At 44.8% G+C, this 12,738-nt stretch overlaps 1 protein-coding gene across 1 annotated transcript in view; it reads left to right on the forward strand.

Annotated features, from left to right (window-relative positions):
- Window positions 1–813: 813 nt before the first annotated feature.
- Window positions 814–12,738, forward strand: part of LOC115196636 (1-phosphatidylinositol 4,5-bisphosphate phosphodiesterase zeta-1-like) — a 33,585-nt gene continuing 21,660 nt past the window's right edge. Inside the window, exons 1-4 of the mRNA XM_029757482.1 lie at window positions 814–1,118; window positions 3,300–3,501; window positions 5,617–5,761; window positions 6,167–6,322. Coding sequence (XP_029613342.1) covers window positions 845–1,118; window positions 3,300–3,501; window positions 5,617–5,761; window positions 6,167–6,322 — 777 coding nt within the window. The 5' untranslated portion in view covers window positions 814–844. The remainder of the gene's footprint in view (window positions 1,119–3,299; window positions 3,502–5,616; window positions 5,762–6,166; window positions 6,323–12,738) is intronic.

Consider the following 12,738-nt stretch of genomic DNA (forward strand, 5'->3'; position numbering starts at 1 on the left):
CCATCATGGCTAGCTATTTTGACACCCACCAAGTTTGGCACTCACCAAACTCAGATTTACTATAAGAAAAATTGGATTACCTTTGCTGTTCTTCGTCAGAATGCACTCCCAGGACTTCTACTTCAACAACAAATGTTGGTTTGGTTCCAAATAATCCATAGTTATATCCAAATAGCTGCGTTTGTCCTTGCATTCAAGACACTATCCGAAGGGTGACGCGCCGGCGCGTATCGTGACAAAAGAATTCTAAATATTCCATTACCGTACTTCGAAGCATGTCAAACGCTGTTTAAAATCAATTTTTATGCGATTTTTCTCGTAAAATAGCGATAATATTCCGACCGGGCGACGTTGTTTTCGTTCAAAGACTGAAAATGTAAAATGGACTCTCCACGTGCACGTGCGCACCCGTTTCATTGTTCTCAGATCGACCACTTACCAAATGCGCTACTGTTTTTCAGCCAGGGACTGCAGAGTCATCATTCAACGTTCTGGCGCCTTCTGAGAGCCTATGGGAGTCTTAGAAAATGTCACGTTACAGCAGAGATCCTCTGTTTTTGATAAAGAGAGTGTAGAAGGCCAAGAAATGGTCAGAGAGGGCACTTCCTGTAAGGAATCTTCTCAGGTTTTGGCTTGCCATATGAGTTCTGTTATACTCACAGACACCATTCAAACAGTTTTAGAAACTTTAGGGTGTTTTCTATCCAAATCAAACAATTAAATGCATATTCTCATTTCTGGGCAGGAGTAATAACCAGATTAAATCAGGTACGTTTTTTATCCGGCCGTGAAAATACTGCCCCCTATCCTAAACAGGTTAAAAACCATTGAGGATGAAAACACAATGAAGTCATACAGGTTTGTTTCCACAGAGGCCAGGGTGAGACCTGGGTCAGGGGACTTGAGGGCTCTGCTTGCTGGGGGAAGAATGAAGAAGAACAAGGCCTCCACTTCCAGAAGGTCAGAGATCCAGAACATCTACCAGTGCTACTCCTCCGGAAGGAATACTCTGGCCGCCTGCGCTCTCCTCAGGTTCCTACACATGGAGCAGATGGAGGCAGCAGCCAATCAGGAGACAGCGGAGGGCTTGATTGACAGATATGAGATTGAGGAGACAGGTAAGTGAAAGGGGATGAGGTGGGACTTGGTACAGTTCTGTCCTATCATGATGCACAATTAATTAGGTTTCCTTGTTCACTCATTTTTTTTGTTACAGTAGTCGTGGCCAAAAAAATATTAATTTTCACAATGTCTGCTGCCTCAGTGTCTTTAGATATTTTTGTCAGATATTACTATGGAATACTGAAGTATAATTACAAGAATTTCATAAGTGTTAAAGGCTTTTATTGACAATTACATGAAGTTGATGCAGAGTCAATATTTGTAGTGTTGACCCTTCTTTTTCAAGACCTCTGCAAACCGCCCTGGCATGCTGTCAATTAACTTCTGGGCCACATCCTGACTGATGGCAGACCATTCTTGCATAATCAATGCTTGGAGTTAGTCAGAATTTGTGGGTTTCTGTTTGTTCACCCGCCTCTTGAGGATTGACCACACGTTCTCAATGGGATTAAGGTCTGGGGAGTTTCCTGACCATGGACCCAAAATATAGATGTTTTGTTCCCCGAGCCACTTAGTTATCACTTTTGCCTTATGGCAAGGTGCTCCATCATGCTGGAAAAGGTATTGTTCATCACCAAACTGTTCCTGGATGGTTGGGAGAAGTTGCTCTCAGAGGATGCGTTGGTACCATTCTTTATTCATGGCTGTGTTCTTAAGCAAAATTGTGAGTGAGCCCACTCCCTTGGCTGAGAAGCAACCCCACACATGAATGGTCTCAGGATGCTTTACTGTTGGCATGACACAGGACTGATGGTAGCGCTCACCTTGTCTTCTCCGGACAAGCTTTTTCCCGGATGCCCCAAACAATCGGAAAGGGGATTCATCAGAGAAAATGACTTTACCCCAGTCCTCAGCAGTCCAATCCCTGTACCTTTTGCAGAATATCAGTCTGTCCCTGATGTTTTTCCTGGAGAGAAATGGCTTCTTTGCTGCCCTTCTTGAGACCAGGCCATCCTCCAAAAGTCTTAGCCTCACTGTGCGTGTAGATGCACTCACACCTGCCTGCTGCCATTCCTGAGCAAGCTCTGCACTGGTGTTGCCCCGATCCCGCAGCTGAATCAACTTTAGGAGACGGTCCTGGCGCTTGCTGGACTTTCTTGGGCGCCCTGAAGCCTTCTTCACAACAATTGTACCGCTCTCCTTGAAGTTCTTGATGATCCGATAAATAGTTGATTTAGGTGCAATCTTACTGACAGCAATATCCTTGCCTGTGAAGCCCTTTTTGTTCAAAGCAATGATGATGGCATGTGTTTCCTTGCAGGTAACCATGGTTGACAGAGGAAGAACAATGATTCCAAGCACCACCCTCCTTTTGAAGCTTCCAGTCTGTTATTCAAACTCAATTAGCATGACAGAGTAATCTCCAGCCTTATACTCATCAACACTCATATCTGTGTTAAAGAGAGAATCACTGACATGATGTCAGCTGGTCCTTTGTTGGCAGGGCTGAAATGCAATGGAAATGTTTTTGGGGGATTCAGTTCATTTGCATGGCAAAGAGGGACTTTGCAATTAATTGCAATTCATCTGATCACTCTTCATAACATTCTGGAGTATATGCAAATTGCCATCATACAAACTGAGGCAGCAGACTTTGTGAAAATTAGTATTTGTGTCATTCTCAAAACTTTTGGCCCCGACTGTACAGTAGTTATGTATGACTGTATCCCAATCAGGCATTTTGTTAGCCTTCGCTGAGTCACATGTGATGAGACCACTTGTTTCAGATTAGAACGGACACAAGTCTTTTTAGCATCTCCTGCCGCTGTACAAACAGCACCATAGAAATGCCACGCTGTGACAGGCATAGAGGCATCCGTCTGACATGACGAGACAGGAAATAAAACGAAGGCAGTCAAGCTCATCAGTGGACTAGCACAACAAGACACTTTCTCAATTGTCACATTTTTTTATTTTTTAAAATTTATTTAACCTGTATTTAACTAGGCAAGTCAATTAAGAATAAATTCTTATTTTACAATGACAGCCTACCGGGGGAACAAGGGGTTAACTGCTTTGTTCAGGGGGCAGAAGGACAGATTTTTTTACCTTCCAAATACTTCCTTCTCTCCTCACGTCCTCAAGGTACATATGCAAGAAAAGTAGTACATCCAACTGAGTGATTGTTTTTTTGTTGAGGTAATTTTTTGAACCCAACCTCTGCGTATCCATGGCAGCTAGAGAGAACAGAACCATGACATTCGAGGGATTCTACAGATACATGGAGTCTAAAGACTGTAGCGTGTTTGACCAGAAACACACATCTGTGTACCAGGATATGGACCAGCCTCTGTGTCACTACTTCATCTCGTCTTCTCACAACACCTACCTCATCGGGGACCAGCTGGTTGGCAAGAGCACCCTGGACGCCTATGTCAGGTAATTACAACTGCCTGTGTCAGGTAATAACACTACCTATGTCAGGTAATTACAACTGCCTGTGTCAGGTAATAACACTACCTATGTCAGGTAATTACAACTGCCTATGTCAGGTAATAACACTACCTATGTCAGGTAATTACAACTGCCTATGTCAGGTAATAACACTACTTATGTCAGGTAATTACAACTGCCTATGTCAGGTAATAACACTACCTATGTCAGGTAATTACAACTGCCTATGTCAGGTAATACAACTAGTTAAGAAATGGCTTCTGCTGGTTGTATATCCACTGCCATTCTTTAAAGTTTAAACCCTCTCCTCTCAAACCGCAGTGTCTGCTCTCTCAGTCTCTCCTTCATATTCAGTAATGCAGCCTCTCCATCCGCTAACTAAAGGACAAAAAGGAGGTGAACTGAGTGAGAAAGGGGCTGATGGCAGCAGAACTAGGCCATTATTGGTCCTCTGAGACCAGTAGAGTACTCTCTCTCTCTGCTGTAATATACTGTCTTTCCCCTGTGTATAATATAGACTACTCTCTCACTCCTGTCTAACACAATGTCTGCTACCCAAATGGCACCCTATTCCCTATATAGTGCACTACTTTTGAAGGTTCTGGTCATAAGTAGTGCACTATGTAGGGAATAGGGTGCCATTTGGGATGCAACCCTGTCTCCCACTCGTTTGTAATAGACTGTAGTAAAGCCCTCTAATTGAGTGACTGGGGAGGAGGTCTGGTGGGGGGGCTTGGTTCACTCAGCTAATGAAAGGAGAGATGACTGGGGAGGGGAGTTGACTGGGGAGGGGAGTTGACTGGGGAGGGGAGGTGACTGGGGAGAGGAGGTGACTGGGGAGAGGAGGTGACTAGGGTGGGGAGTTGACTGGGGAGTGGAGGTGACTGGGGAGGGGAGTTGACTGGGGAGTGGAGGTGACTAGGGAGGGGAGGTGACTAGGGAGGGGAGGTGACTAGGGAGGGGAGGTGACTGGGGAGGGGAGGTCACTGGGGAGGGGAGTTGACTGGGGAGTGGAGGTGACTAGGGAGGGGAGGTGACTGGGGAGGGGAGGTGACTGGGGAGGGGAGGTGACTGGGGAGAGGAGGTGACTAGGGAGAGGAGGTGACTAGGGAGGGGAGGTGACTGGGGAGGGGAGGTGACTGGGGAGAGGAGGTGACTGGGGAGAGGAGGTCTGGTGGGAAGGCCTAGTTCACTCAGCTAATGAACAGGGAGGTGACTGGGGAGAGGAGGTGACTGGGGAGGGGAGGTGACTGGGGAGAGGAGGTGACTAGGGAGGGGAGGTGACTGGGGAGGGGAGGTGACTTGGGAGAGGAGGTGACTAGGGAGGGGAGGTGACTGGGGAGGGGAGGTGACTGGGGAGGGGAGGTGACTGGGGAGAGGAGGTGACTGGGGAGGGGAGGTGACTGGGGAGGGGAGGTGACTGGGGAGGGGAGGTCTGGTGGGAAGGCCTGGTTCACTCAGCTAATGAACGGGGAGGTGACTAGGGAGGGGAGGTGACTGGGGAGGGGAGGCCTGGTTCACTCAGCTAATGAACGGGGAGGTGACTGGGGAGGAGAGGTGACTGGGGAGGGGAGGCCTGGTTCACTCAGCTAATGAACGGGATTAGGGGAGGGGAGGTGACTGGACTCTGTGTCTAGCCGGCAGGTGAGCAAAGGGAGGAAAGGGAGAACTGAATCAGGGGCATAAAGAACATAAAGACAAACAATGAATCAAACCACTAGTACTGTACGTTCAGTGTGACAAGTCTGTGCAGATGGTAGCCAGTGTGCCAGAAGGAAATCCTCCCTTTTGTTTCTGTGATTTTATATGTCCATACACTTTGATATGATGGTTATTAACTCATTAATCATTCAACGTTTTGGTACTGAATAACGCAAAAACGGAAAAAATCTAATTATAATCAAAAACATAATTTCTTTGACCGGTCTTCAGAATGAACAGTGTGAGTGATATACTATGAAAGAAATAAGGTCTGGGTCTATTATATACTTTATCAGTTGTTCTCTGGTATGTTGCTGGTAAACTACAGATATCCTCAGTCCTCGTCCTAGTAATCATCTTGTGTCCGTACGCGTCCATCCATCTCTCTGTGTCCATCAGTGCACTGAGGAGAGGCTGTCGTTGTCTGGAGATTGACTGCTGGGACGGTCCTAGTACAGAACCTATAGTCTATCATGGTCACACTCTGACCAGCAAGATCCTATTCAAAGATGTCATCGCTACCGTGGAGCAGCATGCCTTCGAGGTAGGACCACACCACAGATAAAGAACTAACAACAGGTGTACATTTTTTAGGATATCCCCACTTACTTTGATATAAGTCCCATAGTGTTGTCTAGGAGGGTAATGGAAACAGAACATTACCTCAGGGTTCTACTGTACTGCTTGGTGTGTTGTGTGGGTATTCTAGTTCACTGGCTACCATCTCCAAAAGAGGTGTTATATACTGAAGAGGCGATGGGCCTCTTTGATTCTGGGTGTTTGGCAATGGGCTATTTACTGCGAAACGTGTTTATATTTTTAGTACGTGTATGTGACTCAGTTTGGGAATTGACCCCCAAACTGAGCCACACAGGACCTCCATCGCTGGTATGGTTATCTTGTGTCTTGCTGGCATGACAGACTCATGAGAGAGACTATTCTGTGCCAGGTGTCTCCGTACCCAGTGATCCTGTCTCTGGAGAACCACTGTACCCCGACTCAGCAGGATGTCATGGCCCAGTACCTCACCTCTATCCTGGGGGAAAAACTGCTGGCCACCAGCCTGGACCTCACCAATCAGCCTGGACAACTGCCCAGTCCTAACGTAAACAGAACATTTTACATTTGAGTCATTTAGCAGACGCTCTAATCCAGAGCGAATAATAGGAGCAATTAGGTTTAAATGCCTTTACAGATTTTTCACATAGTAGGCTCTGGGATTCAAACCAATGACCTTTCAGTTACCGGCCCAACGCTTTTAACCGCTAGGTTACCTACCACCCGCATCAGTGTCAGTATTCCTCAGTATAGCTAGAACAGCTCACATTTGTTTACAAGCTTAGTAAAAGTTATAAGATTCCCGGTTTTCAAATATTAGTAAATCAACTTAAACATAGAATATACCGCAAGCCACGTCATCTTCACAACTTAAACATAGCTTTTGGATTACATTCAGTATTGTACCTCTCAGTTTGTGCTGTTGAAGCTCCGGCAGAGGAGATGTTATGTGGACTGGATCAATAATATCCATGCTCAGTTTGTGCTGTTGAAGCTACGGCAGAGGAGATGTTATGTGGACTGGATCAATAATATCCATGCTCAGTTTGTGCTGTTGAAGCTCCGGCAGAGGAGATCAATAACATCCCTTCTCTTTGTGAACTCTGCCAAAGCTGAACTCTGTCAGATGGAACTGAAACTTGTTCAGTAAGTGTAGAAGGTGTCGTAAGCTTGTGCCCGAGCCAGCTCACAAGATATATGCCCCTGGTCTGACTGAGTGACTTTTCTCCACTGAGGAAAGAGAAACAGAGTTTATTTATATGATGCGGCTCATTGCAGATTGCAGGACAGAGAACAGATAAACTTAGGGCTCGATTCATTCAGATCCGCTTTAACCAACATCCACATGGCGGTTGTTTTGGCGATGTTAGAGGTGGAACTGCGTTAGAGCTGTTAAATCCGCAAGTGGCTCCTGGCATTATACCTAATGCGGACATTGGCTGCACGGTGTCGCGTGAACAGAAATCCCATACAGCATTGTTCACAAGTTGGAACATTGGAATGTGATCTACAACTCCGTTAAGATGATAGAAACATTAATTAACATTTTTCAATTTGAGCCTAATAATTATTTCTGTATTCCTACACTTTCTCCTTCTGAACGGTTAACGTGAGTGAGGACGCTATGGCTTCGTGACAGTGATCGATTTGACGGCTGCGGCTCAGTTCCACCTCCGACACCACCAAAACATCAGCTATGCAGTTGTCTGCTTTCGCCGGGTTAACGTTTGATCTGATTGAATCTAGGCCTTTAGATGAGATCCTCTGGGCTGTCCAATCTCACACTCCATCCGGGGAAATCAATGGATGGGATCGTCTGAAAAGGTCTACCACATGAACAGCGTTTAAATAGTTCAGTTGACTGTGTCCCACATGGAACTCTGGTCAAAAGTAGGGCACTATATATGGAATAGGGCTCTGGTCTGCAGTGGGGTACTATATAGGGAATAGGGCTCTGGTCTGCAGTAGGGCACTATATAGGGCTCTGGTCTGCAGTAGGGCACTATATAGGGCTCTGGTCTGCAGTGGGGCACTATATAGGGAATAGGGCTCTGGTCTGCAGTAGGGCACTATATAAGGAATAGGGCTCTGGTCTGCAGTGGGGCACTATATAGGGAATAGCGCTCTGGTCTACAGTAGGGCACTATATAGGGAATAGGGCTCTGGTCTGCAGTGGGGCACTATATAGGGCTCTGGTCTGCAGTGGGGCACTATATAGGGCTCTGGTCTGCAGTAGGGCACTATATAGGGAATAGGGTGCCATTTGGGATGCACATTTAGATTTCCTCATTCCCCTGGCCGCAGTTCATCTGTGGAATAGTCTGCCTCTATTTGAACCCCTGTTGGTGATGACTGTCTGATAGGGCAGGAAGGAGACTGGTACAGGCTGCTGTTGGTGATGACTGTCTGACAGGGCAGGAAGGAGACTGGCACAGGCTGCTGTTGGTGATGACTGTCTGATAGGGCAGGAAGGTGACTGGCACAGACTGCTGTTGGTGATGACTGTCTGACAGGGCAGGAAGGAGACTGGCACAGACTGCTGTTGGTGATGACTGTCTGACAGGGCAGGAAGGAGACTGGCACAGACTGCTGTTGGTGATGACTGTCTGACAGGGCAGGAAGGAGACTGGCACAGACTGCTGTTGGTGATGACTGTCTGACAGGGCAGGAAGGAGACTGGCACAGACTGCTGTTGGTGATGACTGTCTGACAGGGCAGGAAGGAGACTGGCACAGACTGCTGTTGGTGATGACTGTCTGACAGGGCAGGAAGGAGACTGGCACAGGCTGCTTGTTGGTGATGACTGTCTGATTAGAGGACAGAGGTTTTGTCTGCGTGTGTGTGCGTGTTTGTGCGTGTTTTTGCGTGTTTATGTGTGTGTGTGTGTGCGTTTTTGTGCGTGTTTATGAGTGTGTGTTTGTGCGTGTTTGTATGTGTTTATGTGTGTGTGTTTGTGCGTGTTTGTGTGTGTTTGTGTTTGTTTATGTGTGTGTGTATGTGTGTGTGCGTGTTTGTGTGTGTGTCTGCACGTGTTTATGTGTGTGTGTGTGGGTGTGTCTGTGTGTGTGTGTGCGTGCGTGCGTGCGTGTGTGTTATATGGTCTTCCCTGTGGCTCAGTTGGTAGAGCATGGTTTTTGCAACGCCAGGGTTGTGGGTTCGATTCCCACGGGGGGCCAGTACGGAAAAATATATATATATATATATATATATATATAAATGAAATGTATGCATTCACTACTGTAAGTCGCTCTGGATAAGCGCGTCTGCTAAATTACAAAAATGTAAATGTAAAATAGGCGTATTAAAGAAGTCATAGATGGTTATTATGCATGACTGCCTGAGAATATGATTTTCTTGTACATATCAATCATACATTTTTACGTCTTTTGAGGAATACATAATATAATTAAGTTTGAATGGGTGTAGGGCTTGATCTTGATTTGAATTGAGTCCTCAGCCCTGAATCATACACGTTCAATCAGTCGTCTGGTGATCTGAGATGGGCTGTACTCATAGTGACAGACAGTCATGTACGGAAAGCCAGTCCTACCATACGTGGTGCCACAACTTATACACTATTTATTATTATTATAATTATTATTATTATAATTATTATTATTACACACAAACGATCATGTTACTAAATCACTCTGCCTCACATGAAATTTTGTCAAAACGAGTGTAGGCTAACTAACTCATCTAACTGTAAGTTGCTCTGGATGAGAGTGTCTGCTGAATGACTGAAAGGTAAAATGTAGCCTGCATGAAAGCTGCTCTATGGTATAATAATAATAATAATAATAATAATAATAATAATTTAGTGGGTGCTTATTTTTGTCCTGTTCCACACATATACCAGTGTGTTTTGTAGGCATGTGTGAACAGGAAATGTTTTTTTTGTTGCACCCTTGGAGAGTGGGGGCAAGGCCGACTTCCCCTGAGACCATATTATATTATCTTATATACACTGCCTTCAGAAAGTATTCAGAACCCTTGACTTTTTCAGCCATATTCTAAAATGTATTAAATAAATTTTAAAAATCCTCAGCAATCTACACACAATACCCTATAATGACAAAGCGAAAACATGTTTTTTATACATTGAAGGTGTCACGTCCTGACCATAGTAAGAGGTTATTTTCTATGGTAGAGTAGGTCAGGGCGTGACAGGGGGTGTTTTGGTTTTTCTATGTTTTGTATTTCTATGTTTAAGTTCTAGTTTTTCTATTTCTATGTTGTTGTTTTTTTGGGTTGATCTCCAATTGGAGGCAGCTGGTCCTCGTTGTCTCTAATTGGAGATCATATTTAAGTAGGGGTTTTTCTTCCTGGGTTTTGTGGGTGGTTATATTTTGAGTAGTGTTTGTTTCTCTCTGCGTCACGGTTTGTTGTTTTGTTTATTCAGTTATTTGTGCTTTGCAAAGTTTCATGGATTTAATAAAATGTGGAACTATAACCACGCTGCACTTTGGTCCCCTCTCTACGACAGCCGTGACAGAAGGAAATGTATATAAAAAAACAAAAACAGAAATACCTTATTTACATTAGTATTCAGACCCTTAACTATGAGACTCAAAATTGAGCTAAGGTGCATCTTGTTTCCATTGATCATCCTTGAGATGTTTCTACAACTTGATTGGAGTCCACCTGTGGTGAAGGAAATTGATTGCACATGATTTGGAAAGGCACAAACCTGTCTATATAAGGTCCCACAGTTGACAGTACATTTCAAAGCAAAAACCAAACCACAAGGTCAAAGGAATTGTCCGTAGAGCTCCGAGACAGGATTGTGTCAAGGCACAGATCTGGGGAAGGTTACCAAAAAATGTCTGCAGCATTGAAGGTCCCCAAGAACAGTTGCCTCCATCATTATTAAATGGAAGAAGTTTGTAACCACCAAGACTCTTCCTAGAGCTGGCCACCCGGCCAAACTGAGCAATCGGGGGAGAAAGGCCTTGGTCAGGGAGGTGACTCTGAGAAAGCTCTAGAGTTCCTCTGTAGAGATGGGAGAACCTTCCAAAAGGACAACCATCTCTGCAGCACTCCACCAATCAGGCCTCTATGGTAGAGTGGCCAGACGAAAGCCACTCCTCAGTAAAAGGCACATGACAGCCCACTTGGAGTTTGCCAAAAGACACCTAAAGACTCTCAGATCATGAGAAACAAGATTCTCTGGTCTGATGATTGAACTCTTTGGCCTGAATGCCAAGCGTCACGTCTGGAGGAAACCAGGCACCATCCCTATGGTGAAGCATGGTGGTGGCAGCATCATGCTGTGGGGATGTTTTTCAGCGGCAGGGACTGGGAGACTAGTCAGGATCAAGGCAAAGATGAACAGAGCAAAGTACAGAGAGATCCTGATGAAAACCTGCTCAGGAGCGCACAGGACCTCAGACTGGGGCGAAGGTTCACCTTCCAACAGGACAACGACCCTAAGCACACAACCAAGACAATGCAGGAGTGGCTTCGGGACAAGTCTCTGAATGTCCTTGAGTGGCCCAACCAGAGCCCGGACTTGAACCCGATCAAACATCTCTGGAGAGACCTGAAAATATCTGTGCAGCGATGCTCCCTATCCAACCTGACAGAGCTTGAGAGGATCTGCAGAGAATAATGCGAGAAACTCCCCAAATACAGGTGTGCTAAGCTTGTAGCGTCATACCCAAAAATACTTGAGGCTGTAATCACTGCCAAACGGGCTTCAACAAAGTACTGATTAAAGGGTCTGAATACTTATGTAAACATTTCTAAAAACCTGTTTTAGCTTTGTTATGATGGGGTATTGTGATGTCATTATGGGGTATTGTGATGTCATGATGGGGTATTGTGTGTAGATTAATGAGGGGGGAAAAACTGTTTAAAACATTTTAGAATAAGGCTGTAACCTAACAAAATGTGGAAAAAGTAAAATGATTTCCAAAGGCACTGTCATGTTACCCAGACGTTAGAGAGCAGAGTGCTTGAGGAAGGATTGTCGTAACCACATGGATGTGAAAGGTATCAAATTCTAAGTGAAAAGGTATGTGAGGCTATTTACTGGTGGAGAAGATTCCACGATCCCATATGTATTGATATTGGCTCTGGATGCTTTTAAGGATATAATTTATTTTCAGTTCGCCCTGCATTGTTTGTATAGGGTTATGGAACCAAGATGGCTTTTGAAAAATACCAAACCACCGTTTCTTAACTCTCAACACATTGCTACTCATCAAGTGAAACCAGAATTCTGTGATATTGTTTTTGATTTTAAAACAGAGCGTACATACATATATGTGATTTAACATCCGGAGCTGTTGGGTGTTTCGTTCCCATTCTACCATCGCTCTGTGTGTTGACTGACTGTGTGGGGATATGAACTCAATGATTTATACATAATATTGGACTTAATATTATTGGTAAGAAAATGGGACACCATTATAAACCCTGTATTGACAAAGACATTCAACAATGGGCGTGTCAGAAAGGTTTATCCAGAGTATAAAGTATAAGGTTAATAAAATATAATAATATATAATATGCAATTTAGCAGATGCTTTTATCTAAAGCGACTTACAGTCATGCATGTGTATTGGGGTGGCAGCGTAGCCTAGTGGTTAGAGCATTGGCCTAGCAACCGAAAAGTTGCAAGTTTGAATCCCCGAGCTGACAAGGTACAAATCTGTCATTCTGCCCCTGAACAAGGCAGTTAACCCACTGTTCCTAGGATATCCTTGAAAATAAGAACTTGTTCTTAACTGACTTGCCTAGTTAAATATAGGTAAAATACATTTTATATACGGGTGGTCCTGGGAATTAAACCCACTATCTTGTCGTTGCTCCTGAAGTTATTTGTTTTTCCTAAAGTTGAACAGATTCTAAGTAATTCTACTGCTGTGTTGTAGTGTTGTGAAATGTTTTCACCCTCCCTCCAGAAACACGTCTCTACCTGTCCCCCTCACACCCTCCTCCAGAAACACGTCTCTACCT

Source organism: Salmo trutta, chromosome 7 (genome assembly GCF_901001165.1).
Source record: "Salmo trutta chromosome 7, fSalTru1.1, whole genome shotgun sequence".
NCBI classification, from domain to species: domain Eukaryota; kingdom Metazoa; phylum Chordata; class Actinopteri; order Salmoniformes; family Salmonidae; genus Salmo; species Salmo trutta.